This window comes from Malurus melanocephalus, unplaced genomic scaffold, assembly GCF_030028575.1.
Source record: "Malurus melanocephalus ecotype Western Australia unplaced genomic scaffold, MMel_1.1 scaffold_149, whole genome shotgun sequence".
Taxonomy (NCBI): Eukaryota; Metazoa; Chordata; class Aves; order Passeriformes; family Maluridae; genus Malurus; species Malurus melanocephalus.
In genome coordinates, this window is record NW_026623381.1 from 1,720,983 (window position 1) to 1,740,853 (window position 19,871).

Sequence of the window (19,871 nt, forward strand, 5' to 3'; positions counted from 1 at the left end):
CGTGTACCGCGTGTGCATCCTGCGTGTGCATCCTGCAGCAGGGGTGAGGCACACACGGGGACAGGCGTGCGCTCACACACACACAGGTGCCTGGGTAAGACAGCCTGTGATAAGGCAGAGCTGTCACMTSTCCATCTGTCCATCCATCCATCACCCATCTGTGTGTCCATCTGTGTGTCCATCTGTCCGTGCCGCAGCTCCGGCCCGGGGCTGACACCGGACGCGCTCAGCGCGCGTGGCCACGCCCCCTCCCGAGGCTCCGCCCCCTCTGAGGCCCCGCCCCCCGCAGGCCCCGCCCCCGCTCCTCCATCCCGCCATGGCGTCCGCCGGCGGCCCGGACGCGGAGCGGCCGCACCCCAAGCCCTTCCTCATCGGCGTCAGCGGCGGCACCGCCAGCGGCAAGGTGAGCCCGCCGTGCCGGGGCCGTGCCGGGGCTCACCCCCGCCCCGGGCAGCCCGTGCGGCTCGGGACCTGCGCGGAGCCCGCCGGGGCATCGCCGGTGCCGCTTGTCCCCGGCACCGCGGGAGAGGTCGGGCCGGGCCGGGTGCCGAGGGATGGATGGGTCGGGGTCCCCTCGCCCCGCCTGAGCCGCCGTCCCGCTCAGTCCACAGTGTGCGAGAAGATCATGGAGCTGCTGGGGCAGAACGAGGTGGAGCAGCGGCAGCGCAAGGTGCTGATCCTCAGCCAGGACAGCTTCTACAAGGTGCTGACGGCCGAGCAGCAGGCCAAGGCGCTGAAGGGACAGTACAACTTCGACCACCCGGGTGAGCCCCTCACCGYCCCGGCCCCAGCAGGGTTCAGTCGGTGCTTGGAGCGCAGCTGGGGCTTCCTGGAAGCGCCTGCAGCAGAACAGAAATGTGCTTTCCGCCCCCGAAACATCCGTTTGTCCTTCCCTTGTGCCCGTTGTTACTGACGGCCCTTCTGCACGGACAGGTGCAGAGCATCCCATCCTGCTCCCTGCTCCACTCCCCGCTCCTGAGACGCTCCAGAATAAGCCACATCATTCCCCAAATCCTTTTCTGTTACTTCTTGTCCGCACACACAGCTGCTCCCCTCGCCCCGGGGACAGGCGGGACAGGGAGCTGCCCTTGGCTGCAGTCTGGTGCTGTTGGGTGGGTAATGGAAACAATGAAAGATGCCTGAGGTTTTCCAATTGACTCTTGTCTAACAGAGGAACAAAGCTGCACAAAATTAYACAATTACTAAGTGGTTTGGTAGAATTATACAGTGACCAGCTTCACCTTTGGGCTCTTAATTTCATTGTGTTTTAGTTGTCTATAAACAGCTAACTGTCTCTTCCTTATCTCTCAAACCAAACACAGCCATTGTCACTTGGGCAGGGAGTGTTGTGTTTCTACTGGTGGGAAAGAATAAGCCACAAGTTCCTTTTTTCCTGGTGAATTACTGGGCAGAGGGTTCTTCCTTTGGGTCTGGAAAAATCTGAGCAGAACATTTGATACAACAGCATCTCACAGTCCTTCTCTTTCAACTTCCCTCTCACAGATGCCTTTGATAACGATTTGATGCATTCAACCCTGAAAAGCATTGTTGAGGGCAAAACGGTTGAGGTACCAACGTACGACTTTGTGACACATTCTAGGTAGGCTGTGTTTTCGTGGGAAKCCCTGGCTGTGTGTGGGGTGTCCCCAGCCTGGGGATAGATCGCTTGGYGGTGGCACGAGCCTGTTGAGCAGCGTGCTCTGGGTGTTCTTTCCTGCAGGCTGGCAGAGACCACGGTGGTTTATCCYGCTGACGTCGTCCTCTTCGAGGGGATCCTGGTGTTCTACAATCAGGACATTCGGGACATGTTCCACCTCCGGCTCTTTGTGGACACAGACTCCGATGTCCGGCTGTCCCGCAGAGGTAAAACCCCACTGTGTCCCTGTTCCTTATCCATCCTCAGCCATGGGGCAAYGCTCAGGGCTTTTATCTTCCCCAGTTCTGCGAGATATGAAACGTGGAAGGGACCTTGAGCAGATCCTCACCCAGTACACCACGTTTGTCAAGCCTGCCTTTGAGGAGTTCTGCTTGCCGGTACAGAGCCTTTCCCTATTTCWTTTGTGGGGTCTTTTTATTTGGGAGGGTGTAGAGGAGCAGGGTTGTCTGGGAATTAGCTGCTGTAGGTGCAGCAGTGGTGGCTTTTGGTATTTGTATTTCACAAATCCCACGCTCTCCTCTCTGCCTCATGTCTTCAACCATTTCGAGTTGGTTGTTAAGGAACTGAAATGCTCCCTTTGCTGGCGAAGCACCATCAAAATGCCTCAGCACGTTTCCTCTGCTGGCTGCTGGGGCTATTTTAGTATGGGTCTCTCTGAATGAAAAACTCCCACTCTCAGTTTATTCTTAAGTCTTGTAGGAAGAAAGAAAAGCTGGGTTTCCAGCAGCCTCTCTCAAAGGGAACACTGGTAAAAACCTGGGGCAGGCCATTCTGGCTCTGTTTGCTACACCATGTAGTCTGGGSCCAATTGAGGTGCTCACATAATCAAATTAATTTGTAAAAAATGCTATGAGAACAAAATACAGTATGTGGATTAAATAAGTTGGAAAAAGCTAACTCAGGCACCTCTTGCTCTAGATCAGAGGAATTCTGGGATTGTAAAACTACTCATCAGAAATGCTGAACTTGCCAGCTTTTTTTTCAGGTGTGGGGCAAAGAAAAAGCAGGAGTGCTACGGAGGTAAAGATCAATAAAATGTTATCAGAGGCAGGAAGGAATTTCACATGCACGTCGGATACCTTGGCTCTCAGCAGAGATTTAGCAATGGCTTGCGAAATGCTGATTAAAACCAGCTCTTGGCAAACAGACCTCGCCTGAAATGGGCAATATTTGAAGGCAGCTCAGAAGGGTAAAAGCAAGGACTCCACACATGACCTGCTGCTTCTGCCTGGTGGTTCCCTGCAAAGGGACAGTAAGAACAATCCCTGGCTTTAAATCCAGTGCATATTTGCCAGTGTGATGTTTTAATTTAGGTATTACAATGCCAGAGAACTGTAAATTACAACCCCAGAGCACTGAAACCTTCCATCTTTGCCCAGTTTCATGGCCTTTTGTTGCTTCTTCCTGGAATGAAGCTGGCTTTTCCCATTAACAACCTTCACTGCTGTTTCTGTTTTGCAGACAAAGAAGTATGCAGATGTGATCATCCCCCGAGGAGTTGACAATATGGGTAAAAAGRAGTTGGGTTCCCTGATTTCCCTGGGGAGACACCCTTGGGGTTGGGAAGAGAGCAAGAGGCACTTGGCCTTGAGTACCTGATTCTGAGGAAGGGAGTTTTGCTGGAGGGGAGGGAGCTGATCAGGAGGACCAGCTGCTCAGCCTGTGGAGGGCTGGAAAAATGACCTGGTGAGATCTGACCTTGCTGCAGAACAGCAGGCAGAGTTTAATTTAAGGACTTTTTAAAACTCAAGCAGAGCTACATGCTCCACACTTTCTATACAACACTCAGCCAGAAAAACCCTCATATTTTACATTTCCATTCCTCTCTGCAGTTGCCATAAACCTCATCGTGCAGCACATTCAGGACATCCTGAACGGGGACATCTGCAAGTGGCAGCGSGGGGCGATGAACGGGCACGGCCGGACGTACAAGCGGCCGTTCCCCGAGCAGGCGGAGAGCGGCAGCGTCCTGGCRGCTGGGAAACGCTCCCATCTGGAGTCCAGCAGCCGCCCACATTAACCTGCCCTGTCCCAAGGCTCTGCCTCTGGTCCACACCAACACTGAAGACACCTTTGGGAAAGGACTTCTTCCACRGAATGGTTGGTGAAGTGCCCTCTGAGCGTCCTAGCAGCGGAGGGGATCCTGRTGGGAATCTTCTCACAGAGGGAGAGGAAGGAGTCAGCCATCCATCCTTCTTCCCTCCAAACCCCTCTCTATTCTYCCTAAGATGTCTGGAGTTGTTACTTGATGAACTGGTTAGAGGCACTGCTACTTGCCTTTTTTTTTGATTTTCAAAATGAGATCTAATGCTGAAGACTCCCCTGAAAATTACGCACTACCAGATGATTAGCAAGATACCGCATTTCCGTGATGATGGTCATCTGGAGCAGGAAAATCATCTGCCTCTTGGGGTTTTTTCTCTATCCAAGACTAGCTCACATGGTGTTAATTTTAACAAGCAGGTACAGCTTTTTTTTTCTACCTTGTTGCACCTTGAGTTCTGGCCAGGCTCTGCTGCTGGTCAGCCTCCTTTTAGCCTGTGGGGCCAGAGGGACTGACCTGTAGATAGAGATGAGACAGAGATTGTCTGGGACAGATGGGAACCTGTAGTTCACCAGGGAACAGGCCCAAGAAGTTTAGTGGTTCTAATTCCTAATTTATTCTTTTCTAAGCTCCTGAATCTTGCTACACTGTTATGATTTTTTTTTTTTTTTTGGACCCAGGTAGTGTGCTTTACCACATTTACTGAATGTGTGAGCTCCAACTGGATTGAGTTGCTCATGGAAACAGAAACCTGACCTTGTCAGTATTAATGTCTTTTAGTGCATTTCTGTACTGCTGGTTGCAAATTCTGCTGGGCAGAATCCGTCCGCTTCCAGAGAAGGCTGGTCAGGTCAGCAAGGGGGGAAATGGGAATTGCAGGACCCTCCTGCTGCTAACACAAGCAGCTGCCTGGACATGTTCTACCCTCAGACAGGGTGAGAGCGCTTGCCTTGCACTCCAGCAGCTTCAACTCAAGAATGTCTGGCTTTCTAAAAAAAGCAGACAAGAAGTACAAACAGTGACATCCCAGTTTCTGTAGTTTACCCCAGATAAGTGATACTGCAGCAGCATGAAGTGTCTGTCTGGAAAAAAAAATCTGCAATGAAGTGCTGGTTGGACCTTTGAAAATGTCCTTGTGATACTGTTCTTGAGTTTGGACTTCAGTGTAATTTTAAGAATGAGGGTGGGAGGGAAATGTTATTAAGAGGAACTTTTTCATATTTGCTAATTTTCTAAAAGCAGGGTCTGGCTGTGTTGGTTGTGGGTGTGTTACTTTGGTTAATAAACAAATGAACAGTAATCAGAAATGACCATTTTTATAAAAGGTAATTTTGGTACTTGCACTGTGCCAGCACAAAGGCACAGAAAGAAACACTGCTGGAGGGGCTCTTATACTCAACAATTCTTTATCCCTTYAACTCAGAATTGTTACCTTTGGTTCTGTTGTGTCTGAAAATTTAGAGAAAAAAACCTGAACTTGAGATATGCAGTCTGCTTTTTCCTCCCTGTAGTTTTTTTCAGCACTGGAAATGGTGAAGGTTTGGTGTCTCAGAGATAGTTCAGTGGAACTTCTGCAATGCCCAGGAGAACACAGATAATTTCCTGACTGCTGCTGGGTGCTGGTTAGCTCAGGGTGACAGAGTTAGAGTATGAGCTACTGCACTGAAGCATTAGCTCTCAGGGMTGATTAGGAGCAAAATAGTCACTAAAACCTACTTTGAATGACTGTGGTGTTGGATCATACCTTCCTCTGGGGGTGGGGGGAGCCTTGAATAGAATTTGTTAGAGCAGTGAGGAACTGCACAGCCAAGAGGCCCAGGGGTGTGGCAGTGCTGCTCTGGCAGCTCTGTGCTGCCCTGCAGGACCTGCTGCTGCAGCCATGTGCAGATATGGAATGGGCTCAGGTACCACAGCCCTGCTTGGACACCTGCACAGAGCCATTTCAAATTCCCCACTGAGCAATCCCAGTCCTTCACCTTTGCCTTGTCCTTCTCCGAATTCTCTGCTGGTGCAGGGCAGGCCATGGGCTGGGTTTCTCTGTTTTCACCTTGAACCATGTGCACAAGTTGGAGCAGGTTTCCTTGTCAGCAGGATCAGTCCTACCTTGCCCRGAGTCCCTTTTCCCATGGGATCTGAGGTGTAATAAATGGCAATACTGCCACTGCTGGTAAGAGGCCTCAGGCTTCACATCAGTGCCACAAGGCCAAAGGATTTGTGGCTTTGGCTAAATTCCTGGCTTGCCTCTAGCCTTGTTTAGCTGGAACAGCAATTTTTAATGTCTTTTTATTTTGCTTATCTTCTTGAAAGTGATGCTTATGTCAGATGATTATAAATAGATAATAGTAACRAGTCATTATTCTATGCAGAATGAACTATTTATAAATGTAGCTTAATGCTGTATTTACATAAATAGAAATGATAGCAGAGCATTGGAAGTTGGGGGTAAATAATGCATTGTTGAGGAATAGAGTAATGGAATGATAGTGTAAGGCTGCAGGGCCAGTTACTGATTGTTAAAGACAGGCAAACTTTAGAGCTGGGAAAACCTGGAGTTTAGGCAAAGCAAAGAAAACAGAAGAAAGTATGAGATGTGTTGGAAAGAGTCCATTTGTAGTAACTCGTATCATGGGATTGCAGGCCAAGGTGATAGGAAACACATGAAATAGCCCTAAGTGCAGTGGAGWGCCAGAAGGAAGAAAACCACCATCMTATGCTCAGGAAAGAGAAGAAATTGTTGCAGCTCTTCCCAGCRAAGGAGCCTGGGATGCTGTGACTGAAGTCAGTGACCTTCACACMCTGAGGGGCAGTGAATGGTGAATGTAAGAGAGGCAGAAACCAGGAACTGTTTTCATAACAGCTGTATTACTGTTGAGAYCTTTTCTATAACAGTGTTCTTTTATTTCCTTTTCCTGTAATCATTAGATCTGGACTACTACCAAATATCTGATCCGACTGTTAAGATATCCATGATTACTAACAATAAATTCTTGGCTTTGCACAAAAGGTGTTTCTTTTGGCTGTAACAAGGCTGGAGTGGTCACTGCTTTCGGATAAGGATGTTCCAGGTGTCCTTCCAGCGCAAGGCCTTGAGTTCTGTGAGGGACAGCGCGGGCTGCCCGTAGCTCACGGGGCTGAAGGTGCAGTACACAAAGTACACAGAGGAGAACCAGGCTACGATCAGTGCACTGAACATGCTCTTGAGCAGCACAGATCTGGGATGAGGGAGGGAAAGAGCACTCAAGTTAGATCAAGACTGGTCAAACACTTCATCCAAAAGATCTGCACCTGGCCTGCCTTCCCTAAAGGCAAGTGACAGAGTATGGCCACTGCTTTCCCTGCAGCAGCTTGCCCAGGTGACAGCCCTGCAGAAAGAATTTCTGTRTCACTTCTGTTCAAGAAAGAGAACTGTTCTGCTAAAGCCAAATACCTGCAGAGATGATCACTGAGATGCTGCAGTACCACAGGAATCAGGAGAATCTGGAATGTGAGAGCAGGCAGGTAGTGGTACAGGAAAAGTGTTTTCTCCATCAGGAAGAAGGGCAGGTAGTTCACAGCCCAGCCTCCACCACAGATGCCTCCCGCTGACACCCAGAGCTGCCAGGCATCTGCAGGAGACAGGAGATGGCATCTCAGAGCAGAACAAGCCACAAGCCTCCACCTGGACACACACACTCAGTRCAGTCAGACCTTCAGGGATGTCATAAATCTTCCTCCTTCGTCGTAGCAAGTACCACAGGGACAGACACAGGTAGACCAGAGCAGCAGCATTAGCTGAAGCCCAAATGGCAACATTCCCAAGGAGGTGGATCTGGGCCTGCAAGGCAGATGGTGGTCTAAGCCAGAAGCAGGAACATGCTSTGGTTCCTTTTGGTAAGTTTAAATATTACCTACATAAACTTGCTAAATTAAGCTCCAGAATGTGCCTGCCTAGGAACAAAGCTGGCTGATAAACTTTGCTGCTTTAAGACTCTTGTGTAATGGAAGGCATTTAAAAGATGCTATTGGAGATGAACTCATCTTCTAAATGAAATCAATAATGGAAACTATTAAACTGCAATTTACCTTAAAAAAAAAAAAGGTGCAAGCAGACATGATTTAATTAAAAGCAACTACTGTCAAAGCTGTATCTCATGCTAAAATAAATATCTCAGCCCTCACGGACAATGTAATAATGGCTGGAAGCTGCAGCCCTGCTCTGACTCTCACTTCTGGAGCTCACATCTGAGCTGTTCTGCTTTCTCAACAGCTTCACAGTTACTTCTWCCTCTTGTACTTACCCCTGAGGTTGGGTGGAGCCAGTAGGCAATATTGGTGTCCATTGTGATCCAGTCCAGGGCAGAGGAGCTGTACTTATGTTCTGTGTCTTCATTTTTTAATGTGAGTATTTTCCACTAGAAAAAAGAAGGTGAACAGGCGTCTTTCAGAATTGGAAGAACAGGTGGGATAGCAGGTATGGGTGAACAGCTTGAGATGTGAGATGTTAAATTCCTAACCTGAGAGCAGAGAAATATTTTGCATGTATCATATGGATACTGATCAATACAGTGGTTTTATTTTGCTATTAAATAATGCACTTAATAAATTTCTACGAAGATAGTAAGGGGCACCAGCACTATTGACTGCATGTACCACACATTACAGTTCCATTTCAGGCAACTTCTGGGTGCCCAACCAATTTTCCTCCCCCTTTTTTGTTACACAATCACTTGGGTATTCATTACTGGACAGCCCAGGTCTTTGATGCCCTTATAAGTACATTCAGAAACATTTTTTTATAGTGRGGAAGCCAAACTATCAGCAAGGATTAAACAATGAATTCTCAGGCTCAGAGTCTGGAGAAATGCTCAKGTTCCTGCTCTGCAGCAAAAGGAGAGGTGAGGGGAATAACAAGACATTCACCTGCAACTCTGTGAACTTTGCCATGAAACTGAGGTTTTTACTGATGTCCATCTGTGTGGGAGAATGGAGTTCCASTTCTCTCTCTTTTTGCTCTTGGCCTGGAAGAAAATAGCACAGCTCAGAAATAACCACATAAAAGGCAGAAAGYTCAAAAGGGGAGAGAGCACACAGGATATACCCCGGCTCCTCACTCTCCAAGGATTCCTTCTCCAACACATCATCAAATTGCAACAGAACTTAAAGGGACTTTGTAAGGATTCTGACATCATGAYAGAGCCAACTGAACACAGAGTACCACCTTCCAATCAACGTGAGGAATCCCCCATTTCAAGAACACAGCTGAGACATACTTTTCCCATATCTGTGCTCTTCCACATTCCACACCATGCTCTGGTGGAAWCCTTTGGACAGCTTCTCTCCAACCACCTCCAGCTGCCGGTATCCCCACTCGGGTAGAGATGCTCCACTGAGCTGAAAGAGAAGATGACTGTAAACTAAAAATCCTGCCAATTTGAACTTCAGGATGGAAGAAGTTCCCAGGCACTGCCTGAGCAGTGGATGACTGCAAGGGACTGCTGGACAGTGTGTGAAGRGCATGCAAAACTGTCTCAACGAATGGCTACAGTCATAAAATCAGTGATTCTAGCAAACTCTGAGGAAAAAAATCCTTAACTATTCCAGCTCCTGTCACAGACACATAGACTCAGCATCAGTTTCTAAGCCCTAGTTGTGTACAGCAGTCACAACCTCCTGAGAAGCAGCACAGCTTTGATGCTGAAAAGGGTTGGAATATGACTACTTAGAACACATGCTGCTCTTCTGTCACACTGAGCAAGTTTATTGTTTCCTTTTATTTACTCATTTGGTTGKTTGTTGTTATGGTTTAGGTATTTTGGAGTAGAGTTTGTGAGATTACAAGAACKGCATGAAGCAAAAGCTACAGGCAAATAAACAGAACCCCACTTGCCTTCAGCACTGCAGAGGTGTTCACGTGAACAAACCTCACTTCTGACAGAATTGTCTTCCACACATCCGTGTCAGACTCCCGATTTACAATTTCCTACAACAGAAATGGCTTTTGATTCATGTTGTCTCAGCTGTTTCTGCTGGAACACGATGAGCTCTTCCCCTCCCTCCAACCACTCACCACCCTCCAGAGGTTCTGTGCTGGCATAGAGATGTTGTAATCAATATAGCAGGAAACTTCTTGGGAGTGGGGGCTAAGAGGGGCAGCAACATCATGCCTAGAAGACAAATAAAGGAAGATTCTCCACCATTTCCCAAATACATATAAAAAGCAAACCCATATGGAATTGGCTTAGACTGGATTCAGTAATAAAGCAAAAAGTAACTCACTTATAGAGATTGCACTGTTTACTCTGAGAGAGTGCATTCCCCACACCCAGGAGCTGCCAGGAACAGGCTCAGAGGAAGCCAATGCAGATGCCTGCGATGCCAGGCTGAAGAACAAGCACTGATTGTGACAAACAGAGACRCTGTTCACTGGGGTTTCCAATAATGAACAAATTAGATTTGGAAGGGACATAGCAAAAACTCAAGCTCAGAACAACCCCCTTCYTAATCTGAGTGATATTCAAGTACACGCAGATGCCCTTTGGGAAGCAGTCAGGAGGCAACTTCATACTGCAGGCTTTCAAAACAGGCAAGCATCTCTGGCAATCAGCCACAGCACACCGGATTCTCCAGCACATCTTTCTAACTTCCAGAGCACTCTTTCAGGTAGGAGTATGCCATCAAAGTCAATAGAGYTGGCTTTGGTTAAAGTCACATAAAATACTAAATACCTCCACCTGTCTGGAGTGGGGGCAGTGAAGGGGTGAGGATGAAGGCTCACAGAGGGGACTCTGTATTTAGGAATCTGCAGAACTACCATGAAATGTGAATTGTGAAACCCTCTAAAGGCCACTAGGAGGGAAGAACAGAAGCAGTGAGCAACATTAATAAGTCTGAGTTTAGGATCAAAGCCCCCTGCCAAGTCAACCAGAAAGCATGCTTCATCTGGGCCACAGGGATGGGTTACTGAACTAACCACACGAAGTCCCTCCTAGGCTCACCAGTTTAAAAATCCATGAATAACAGGAAGTTTATGGCAAGGTCACTGGGCTTCAACCCCTGAGTGGTTATCCTGAGAGCCAAGCCAGCAGAATGAGGCAGCAGGCTTGGAAGAGCAGAACAGGAAGAAAGGACTTACGTGTTGAGGTAGCGAGTTGTGATGCCGTGGACCAGCTGCACGATGTGCCCGTGCCTGACAGGCCTGGGTGGGTTACTCACCACCAGCTGCTGCCTGGTGAAGGGACACACAGGAAGAAATAGTTAAATTTTATAGATTTTTATATAGAACACAACCTTGTCATGATAAAATTATTAGGTCAATAAGCTGCAGGCTGCAGGGACAGATATTTAGGTAAGATGAGAAATTAAAGCAATGTATAAATGTTGTACCAGAATGGAAACAAAGCTCATCAAGGCAAAGGTGAGTTAAGGGCAGAATGAGTCAGAGGATCAGTAATGGGACACTGACACTCCAGGCATTAGGTCAGTGGTCTGAATCCAGGTCAGTCAGGAGCRAATTAAGGTTATTCCTGTGGCACAGCTGTTTGGTGGTTTGTGTGAAATACTTAGTGCTTCACTGAATCTGATGGGTGCTGTACTACAGCAGATGTCCCTTTGGCAGAATTACAGGAGAGATCAATGGCTTTCTCCATCATACCCAGCAAACTCTCACCCTGCTTCTGCGCAGGGCCATGGCAAGGGGGAACACTGCAGCTCACTGAACTGCTGCCTGTGTTTTACTGTTCCTTAAAAGGACGTCACATCCTCCGGTGTTCGTAGAAGTATTTTGAGTTTGAAAATTTTTAAGAATATATTTGGGTTCTGTGGTTCTGATAGAGTTCCTACTTGAAAGGTTTGCACCATGAATAAACCTTCCCAATGTGGATRTGACTTGTAATGGCACGCAGTCCTTCTGGTCAGACTCTTTATAAAATCCCCAGAACAGCATAAGAAACTTAAAAAGGCAACTTTTTGATCAGTATGAAATTACATCACTTAAGGGCTTTTACTGGGAAAACAAGAACAAAGAGTCTTGCTCTGCACTGACAATGACAAAACACTTGAGCACAAACCAGGCCTCTCAGGTACAGGTACCACTTGGAATTCTTCCCTATGTGGCAGATCTTACAGCTCATTCCACACTTCTAATAAAATGAACTACTCATTTTTCAAAAGTGTTTTCTATTCCTTTCTGAGACRTATCATACTTGATAAAACTCATCAAGACACCCTTAGCACCAGGCTCACACACTTCAAAAAGCAAAGCTTCCCTTTCATGCGAAACACCTGAAGAATCTCCACTGGTCCTGTGAGTCTTTCAAGTTCCCCTTGTGCACAGCACAGCCCACGTTCTGGCAGAAGCAGTTCCAGCAGGATTTCAGAGTCCTCAGTAAAGCTTTTACCACATTGAGGATGATCGTGCAAAGAGCTGCAATCACTTGCTCAGATCGCACAAGCCTCTGCACCCATAAACAGAATTATGTCTAATCCAATCCAAGCCCTGGTTAGATTTTGGAAGCATACAGCTTGAATTTAAATCTCTTGCATACTCACATTCCAGGATCTTTGACAATCCACCAGTTGTTCACATCCTTGAAGGGGTAGCAGGTCACCTGCTGTTGATGGGAACTCCCTCGGCCATTCTCATACCTGCACAGGAAGTTACAGAGGTGTAAAGGTACATACAAATGTCCTTACACCTCTRTCCTTACAGAGGTGTAAGGACATTTCAGTGCTCACCAGTCCCAGCAATACAAACCAGCACCAGAACACTGATCATTGCTACAGCACACRTGTAATCGGAAGGATTAATGGAGACACTGACAGGACCCAAGCCATGACATTTGGACTGGCAGTGAAAAAGCAGAGCCAACTTTCACCCTCCCAGTACTGACCCAGCCAGATTCCTCACCTGATGGGGTAAGTATTGGTGTGAGAGTGCAGCCAGCACTGCATGGGCTTGCCCAGCACGTTCCGCAGGGTGATCTGAGAGCCRTAGGCCACCTCTAAGGGCTGACCCTGAGTGATTCGAGCCAGCCCACCCTGAGAAGGGGAAGGACAGGATAAGCACAAAGAAGAAACCCCAGAGGCTGTTTAAATTCTACTGAGTTACATGCCACTTCATACAATGCCTTCTCATTTGGTTTTATCTACCAAAATCAAGTCTTGCAGCACCAGTGCTGCAGATAGTAAATACATCAACACCTAAAAGACTACAGGGTCTCAGGAAATATCATTAAAGCCAGATTCTGAAAGACAGGCTAAGCACTCCTGTAGTATACCACGTCATCATGTGAGTGTTCCATACTGTATCTACTTTTGTGGAGTTTCCTGTATTCAGCAGAAGAGTGAATATATTGTTCTTGGTTCACTGGGAAAAGCTTTTCATCTGTGATTCAGATTTCAATCATTACTGCTTCATCTTAAAGCAGACTACAGTACCAATTAGTTACATCAAAGGAACAAATATGCAGGACCAAAGGAACAGGGCTGAACACCATCGAACAGTGAATATAAGACAGATTTCCCACTCTTCTAATCATTTCCAAGACCACATTTCTTTTACCTCTAAGCTGGCTTGGAAAGCGCTTGTCATGATCTGGTCATGAGGCCCAGAACGATACAGCAAAGTCAAGTGAACATAGAAGAAGGASAGGTACATCCCCATGGGGATGATGATGAGGGCCAGACCCCGGGCTAGAAAATGGCACAGCAAGGAAACCTGGAAAAACAGAGAAAACTCACTTTTTTAATGCTCTAGATATTAAAAATTCCAGAGCACTTAGCTTGTTTTGTTTGTCTTTTCTAAGTTTTCCCCACCACTCTCATTCAGCTGTAACTCTGTAGACAATGGGATAAGTTCCAGCAAGGATTTGAAGTGGAGCTGGCAGGAATATGTGAGACAAGTGCATGTTCTAAGTCACACATCAACAAGATATGGATAACAGCAGTAAAGACAGTCACACACACATATTTTTCTTAAACTTAATTCCATCTTGCCCAGCAATTGAGCTGTGAACAGGAGGGTTTCCAGACAAGGAATTTTAGTACAAAAGCCAGTTACACATAGCATTGATATGTGTGGGTTTACAAGGCTCCTGACTGGCTCCTGCACTGAAAAGTTGCAAATAATATATTTCTGCATGTTGTGCTACCTACATTTGACAAGTTCTGGTCTCCTATCATGTGCCAGAAGTGGAGTCCTGCAATGGCCAAGAGCAGCATATAGGTAAACAGGCCCATATATTTCACTCTTAGAAAAAAAGCATAAAAAATGAACATAGTTAAAAACGACACAATTACTTAATACAATATATCAATATTCAAACAGAAGGCATTACATTCTAGGCAGAGCATCATCACTTACCCAACTGCACAAGAACAGGCTACTCCAGTTAGCAGGAGCCAAAACCACCAGCTTCCAGAGAAGGCACTTAAAGATAAATGTATTAAATCACTTGCTAGGCTCAGTTTAAAGATAATTTTACTTTAGTACAGATTATTTCATCCTCTSCAAGGATCAGAGAACAAATGAGATAAATATCTCTAAATTCAGTGCCTGTAAACAGTTACAAAGGAGCATTAAGTGACCTGTTATCATCAGTGTTTGTGTGCACAGAAGGAAACCTTCCAGAAAAATATCAGGGTGGGCAAAGAAGTGCTCCCAAGAGATTCTATTTCCAATTTAAAATGAAAAAAAAAGAGACAACCCTGCTAAAAGTAAAAACAGTCTTTAAGACAGCTCAGAAGAAATCTGGGGCAGCCATATGAGAGGTCAGAGAATTGGATTTTACAGACAGATGAAACAAATTGCAGAACAGTTAAATGGCATAGAAAAACACAGTCTGTGACAAAAACAAAGAAGTAACCACAAGAATATCCAAAAGGGTGGGAGACAATCCAGCTTTACCTGTGCTTTTGCAAATTGTAGAACTTCAGGTAGGACAAAACTGCAAGCAGGATAAAAAAAATCAATATTGATTCCAGAAGCATGAACCTTGATTGAGTGATCAGAGAGTTCTCTGTTGGAAAAGAGAGACAGACACAAAATTAGAGAAACTTGTCTACAGGCAAGTGCTACTTCAGACAATCCCACTGTTATCCAACAAAAGAACCTGCCCTTTTAGGGACAGCCAATTCTTACTGGCTGTAAGGGGAAGTGTGGGGTTTAGAGGGACAAAAACCTTCCAGCAGGAGCAAATTACATGGCCATAACTGCTCCCAAGACAAAGACATGGGCAAGCAGTCAAGTCCGTCTGGAGGCAGATAAAGCTGTTTTGCTTCCTGCAAGGGCAAAGAAAATCAGTGCTGGGAAATCCAGAGAGGGGCTTCTCGAGGCAAAGAGTCCAGGCAGTGAGCCCAGCAAGCAATGAGCACAACACAGATCTGCAGGAAAGGGAACTGCAGTGAGCCTGAATCAGAGCAGCTGGTAGCTAGGAGAACTTTCTCTTATCAGGCTGCTAAAGGGCTGCTGAGAGGCTCTTTCCCTTTCAGGCAGCTGCCAGCAACCTCTGAGAGGAAAAAAAATGCAGCTGAGCAGTACACAMCAGAACAGTGTCAAATCACAGTGCTAAGGACAGAGGCTGGTTTTCTGCAGTTTGGAGATGAAGAAATTTGATGGATCATCCTGCCATTAAAAACCAAGGTGCTGTAACTCATCSTGTAAACCTCTGAGGAAGCGAGTACAGGCCTCTTGGGATGTGAGAAATTGGTTTCCTGTGAGGCTGTTAAGGCTGCCTTCTTTGCTTAATATTGAAATGAACTTATATAAAACCYAGAAAGGCAGCCTGCTGCAAAGCTGTGAGGATGGAGGAGACCAGGGAGGCTCAGCACAGACTGACAGAAGCCAGGGCTGAAGTGTTGTCAGTGTTTTTGGGGGAGATGCTACTCCATCCTGAAAATTCCTAAGAGGAAAAGGGACTCTTCTCCCCACGTGTAAAGAATGGGGCTCAGTGGAACAATCTTACCTAAGAGAATCAGAAGAGCAGCTCCAAGTGCAGCACAGTGGGAGAAGTGCAGTTCAGCCAAAATCTGGTAGGCTAAAGGCACACAGAGAGCACCAGCCAGCGCTGGCAGGAGCCGCAGGGACCACACAGGAACATTCATGCTGTACTCTGAAACAGAAAACAGTGAYCCACCAGTTTGGAAACTTAACTGCAGAGAGGAAAGATCAATACAGAATTTCTGAGTTGTCAGATGAATCTAACTCCTMCTTGTACTAATTTGTCCATCTTGTGCTGCTTCAACTGTTTAGCTGATTGAAAAAGCCTGTGCTGTGAATTCATAGTGCTTTAAACTTGTGTGAAAGACCTGCAGAGGATTTATTTAAAAAGAGATGTGAAGGTGTTGGACGAAGTGTTGTTTCCTCTAGAAAGGCAAAAGGAATCTGTCAGTTGCTGAAATTGTGCTTATTTTCTCAGGAGAATTGAACAGTTAAAACCAGCTCTTACCAGCTCCAATCCTGTTCCATAGGAAATTTCCATCAAATCCTCCTAAGTAACCTACAACACAAACAAGAGATTTTCCAGTCTCAAGACACATATAAAACCTGGTGCTAAATTGGGAACCATTTCCCAAACACACAGCTTATCCTTGCATGAAGGYCCTCTTTCCCAAAAAGATCCTCTTTGATACTGTTCTGTCTGCAGCAATGCTTGAGAATGTGCAGAGGCACAAAGAATATAAATTGGGAACAAGAGATTCTCAGTGACAAAGCCAGATGTATATTTAATCCCTCCCTCCKTTATAGACACTTTCATGTTGTGATATCTCGTCTACAGAAAGGAACTGAGGCCTGTTGCCTGTTTCTTGTCAGCAGTTCTCATCTTACCTTCCCCTCTATCCAAAGGATTGGGTAACAGTGAGGTGATGAATATGTGGCTTTATCATCTCCCATCTATGCAACAGCCCCCTAACAATCCCAAATAAAGGAAAACCCAATTCTCTCTACGTAAGTCTCTCATCTGCCTTGTGCTTTCCCCCCATAACTGATCTGATGATTTATTTCTAACCAGCACCTCTCTCTTCCACCACTTCCCAGTTTCAGGAGATCCTACCTCCCAAGGCCAGCAGCATGTGCCCAAAAGGTGGGCCACTGTCATCCACAAAGAAGATCCTCTTCATGTAGAGTGAAACGAATTGGCCATAATAAACTTCATCGAAACTGAAACACCAGAGGCAGAAATATGTCAAATCTAACTGGAATTATCCTGCAGGGATATTAGGAAAGCAAACACTGATTGGTTGGCAGAAAGCTAAGAATGTAACAAAGCACTGAGCCTTTGCTCCTTCTCCTCCAGGAGGTTTTATTAGGGAAAGACTATCACTGGGTCTGGATTGGGACTGGAAAAGAGAAGGCCCACAGGGGTGACCTAATTGTGGCCTCCTGGTACCTGAAGGGAGCCCACAGGAAAGATGGGAAGAGGCTGCAARAGCCTGGAGTGACAGGACAAGAGGGAATGGCTTCACACTGACAGACTGAATTAATTTTAAGGAAAGAATTCTTCCYTGTGAGGATGGTAAGGSACTGGCACAGGCTGGCCAGAGAAGCTGTGGCTGCCCCATCCCTGGAAATGTCCAAGGCCAAGTTGGACAGGGCTGTAGCACCTGGTTTAGTGGAAGGTGTTCCTGCCCATGGCAGGGTGAGGAATGAGATGAGTTTTAAGGTCCCTTCCAACMCAAACCAGYYRGKATTCTATGATTTAAAGAGGCWGCCATCAGTCAAGCTGTAGTCTTCTACTCCTGCATTTTTACTCACAAATGTTTGCAAAACAGAAGTCTGTGTCATTCTGGTAGAAAAGAAACTCTTTACTCACACCACAGCCCGTGGATAGCAAAGGCCCCAAAGACGACTTATTAACCCCATCACAGTCAGTGCCACGAGGTTCACATTGATCTTTGCAGTGACCACAATTGGCTCCTTCAGAAATCCCAGCATTCTGTCAAAGGTTTGTCTGAACCTTTGAGAGTAGAGGAGAACAGCAGTCACCATTTAGCTCACAGAGAGCTGAACATCACAGAAAGCATCACACCTCATTTCTGCTACAAACAGCTCGTGGTAATTTATTTCCCAAAGTTCTCTTGCTTTGCACGTTGCTGTGTTTCTATTCTATCTACAGGAGTAACTAAAAATAAAGTTACTAAACTGACACACTTTTCACCTGCCCTGCTTCTGCCTGCGGTAGCAAGCTACAAACCTTGTTTATTCTTACAGTGCTTCTGCACAAACACAACAGCTTCATTCTAAAGCCTATATYCTGCTTTGTGCAAAGCAAACCTCACAGAACAAATTCTAATGCTACAAATGGACAAACCATGTGCTCAGGCACCAGGTGACCTCACTACCCAAGCCTTTTAGAGCTCAGGTAGCTTTAAAAAAAAACCTCTTAACAAGTTACTTCCTTGCAAACTGAGGTATTTCATTGGGTGTGGGGAAGAGAGGGGCAGACCCCTCCCAAACACCCTCTGTATTAGAAAACAAGTCACTGGAGTACGTGTATAGGTGCTGTTTAAGCAGAAGTGCCAAAAGCTAGGTCAGAAAATAGACAACCAGTGTCGTGTCTCCTCACCTCAACACAGCGGAAAGTTACCAGAACAAATCCATCTGCATGGCTTTGATCAGGAGAAAACAAAGTGAGATRTGAGCACATCACCACCATCCAGAGCGGTGCCACTGGCCTGGTTTCTCTGCCTACAAAACATAAGTGTTGTGTGGAACAGAGGTTTTCAGGAGCCCGAGGCAGAGCTGTGCTCCCACCTGAGCTCTGTCCCCCCCTCACAGTCCCCGGGACCCCGGAGCACCTGATGGGGACCCCGCTGATCCCTGTGGGACTGATGGGCCCAGAGCTGGTGGGCAGCACCACCTCGGGCTCCACCAAACCCCTGCCAGGTTCTGCACCCCTTAGGAGAGGGGAGCCACTGCCTCCCACCCCTCCTTGTTCCCCCTTTGAGCTCTCGGGGGGCAAGAGGATCACTGACCCCACACCTCACCCTCAGAGAGTCACCAGGACCCACCACCCACCCTGCATCCAGCCCTGGACCCTCCCCTRAGTGATTTTGGGGAGCAGAGGACCACCAACCCTAATCCAGCCCACCATCGGGAGCCATCAGCACCCCCCAGGCCTGGTATCATCCTCCCCGAGCCGCAGGGAGCTCACGGGGGCGTGCGGACAGAGGCACCGCGTCACCGGGACCCAGACCAGCATAGGGACTGGGAACACGAGCGGGACCAGGACTGGGGTCAGGACCGAACAAAGACCGGGAACACGACGAGGACCAGCACTAGGACCGGAATTAGGATCGGGACTGGGGCCGGGACCCCGAGCAGAACCGGGATCGAGATAAGAACCAGGGGCGCCGAGCAGAACCGGGATCGCGATCAGGACCGGGGCCGGGACCCCGAGCAGAACCGGGACCGGGACCCCGATCAGAACCGGGGCCGGGATCGCGATCAGGACCGAGCCCCGAGCAGAACCGGGACCGGGATCGCGATCAGGACCGGGCCCCCGAGCAGAACCGGGACCGGGATCGCGATCAGGACCGGGACCCCGATCAGAACCGGGACCGGGATCGCGATCAGGACCGGGGCCGGGACCCCGAGCAGAACCGGGACCGGGATCGCGATCAGGACCGAGCCCCCCGCCCCACACAGCCCCACACGAGCCCAGGGGGCGTGGCCTTTCCCCGCGCCGCGCTCCACCCGCCCCTTACCTGGCGAGGCCGGACGTGACGTCAGACGCACGCACCGCCGCGGGGGCGGGAACCGCAGAACCCGGATGTGTTGCCATGGCAACGGCCGCGTGTCGTGAGCGGGCCCGGTGTCCCCGCCATGGCGGCCGTGAGGGACCCGCCCGCACCTGAGATCATGGTCAGAACCATCCACCAGGTGTGATAAACACATATTACAGGGATTAAAAATAGATGCCATGTATGGTGCATCATAATATGATGTTGTCTTACTTGTAGAAGAAGTTTGGTTATGTAAACATGATTGGGAARTAATTACTGTTCTTATTTTCTTTGTAATTCAGATGTAGTTATAGAACGCTTGATTATCTTGCAATAACTGAAATATTGTAGATTGCGATTTAAACTTTTGCATGTAGGATTTGCACCCCAAACAGTGGGTGCCTGCCCATCCCTACTCTGGGACATCAGGGCTGTGCCACTGCCATTCACACAAACTAAAAAAATAAAAAA

At 47.4% G+C, this 19,871-nt stretch overlaps 2 protein-coding genes across 4 annotated transcripts; one reads left to right on the forward strand and one right to left on the reverse strand.

Moving 5' to 3' along the window:
• Positions 1 to 293: 293 nt before the first annotated feature.
• On the forward strand, positions 294 to 4,782 carry UCK1 (uridine-cytidine kinase 1). The gene is made up of 7 exons (XM_057371589.1): positions 294 to 403; positions 605 to 764; positions 1,504 to 1,600; positions 1,721 to 1,863; positions 1,940 to 2,034; positions 3,119 to 3,167; positions 3,490 to 4,782. The coding sequence occupies exons 1-7, from the start codon at positions 317 to 319 to the stop codon at positions 3,675 to 3,677; spliced, it is 819 nt and encodes a 272-aa protein (XP_057227572.1). The 5' UTR covers positions 294 to 316; the 3' UTR covers positions 3,678 to 4,782.
• Positions 4,783 to 5,732: 950 nt separating this feature from the next.
• POMT1 (protein O-mannosyltransferase 1) lies at positions 5,733 to 19,397 on the reverse strand. Of its 3 annotated transcripts, none has more exons than XM_057371588.1 (21): positions 19,383 to 19,397; positions 18,242 to 18,363; positions 17,489 to 17,632; positions 16,730 to 16,836; positions 16,124 to 16,174; positions 15,641 to 15,787; positions 14,584 to 14,695; positions 14,041 to 14,106; positions 13,833 to 13,926; positions 13,240 to 13,395; positions 12,586 to 12,716; positions 12,228 to 12,323; positions 10,813 to 10,905; positions 9,748 to 9,844; positions 9,568 to 9,660; positions 8,951 to 9,071; positions 8,601 to 8,698; positions 7,979 to 8,092; positions 7,389 to 7,515; positions 7,129 to 7,306; positions 5,733 to 6,913 (listed from the first exon to the last, which is right to left on the reverse strand). In XM_057371588.1, exons 3-21 carry the CDS (start codon positions 17,608 to 17,610, stop codon positions 6,739 to 6,741), a joined length of 2,178 nt encoding a protein of 725 aa, XP_057227571.1. In that variant the 5' UTR covers positions 17,611 to 17,632; positions 18,242 to 18,363; positions 19,383 to 19,397; the 3' UTR covers positions 5,733 to 6,738. The 3 variants fall into 3 exon arrangements, with proteins under 3 accessions (XP_057227571.1, XP_057227570.1, XP_057227569.1); XM_057371587.1 differs by lacking the exon at positions 19,383 to 19,397 and adding an exon at positions 18,767 to 19,086; XM_057371586.1 differs by lacking the exon at positions 19,383 to 19,397 and adding an exon at positions 18,752 to 19,086.
• Between the last annotated feature and the right edge of the window lie 474 nt (positions 19,398 to 19,871).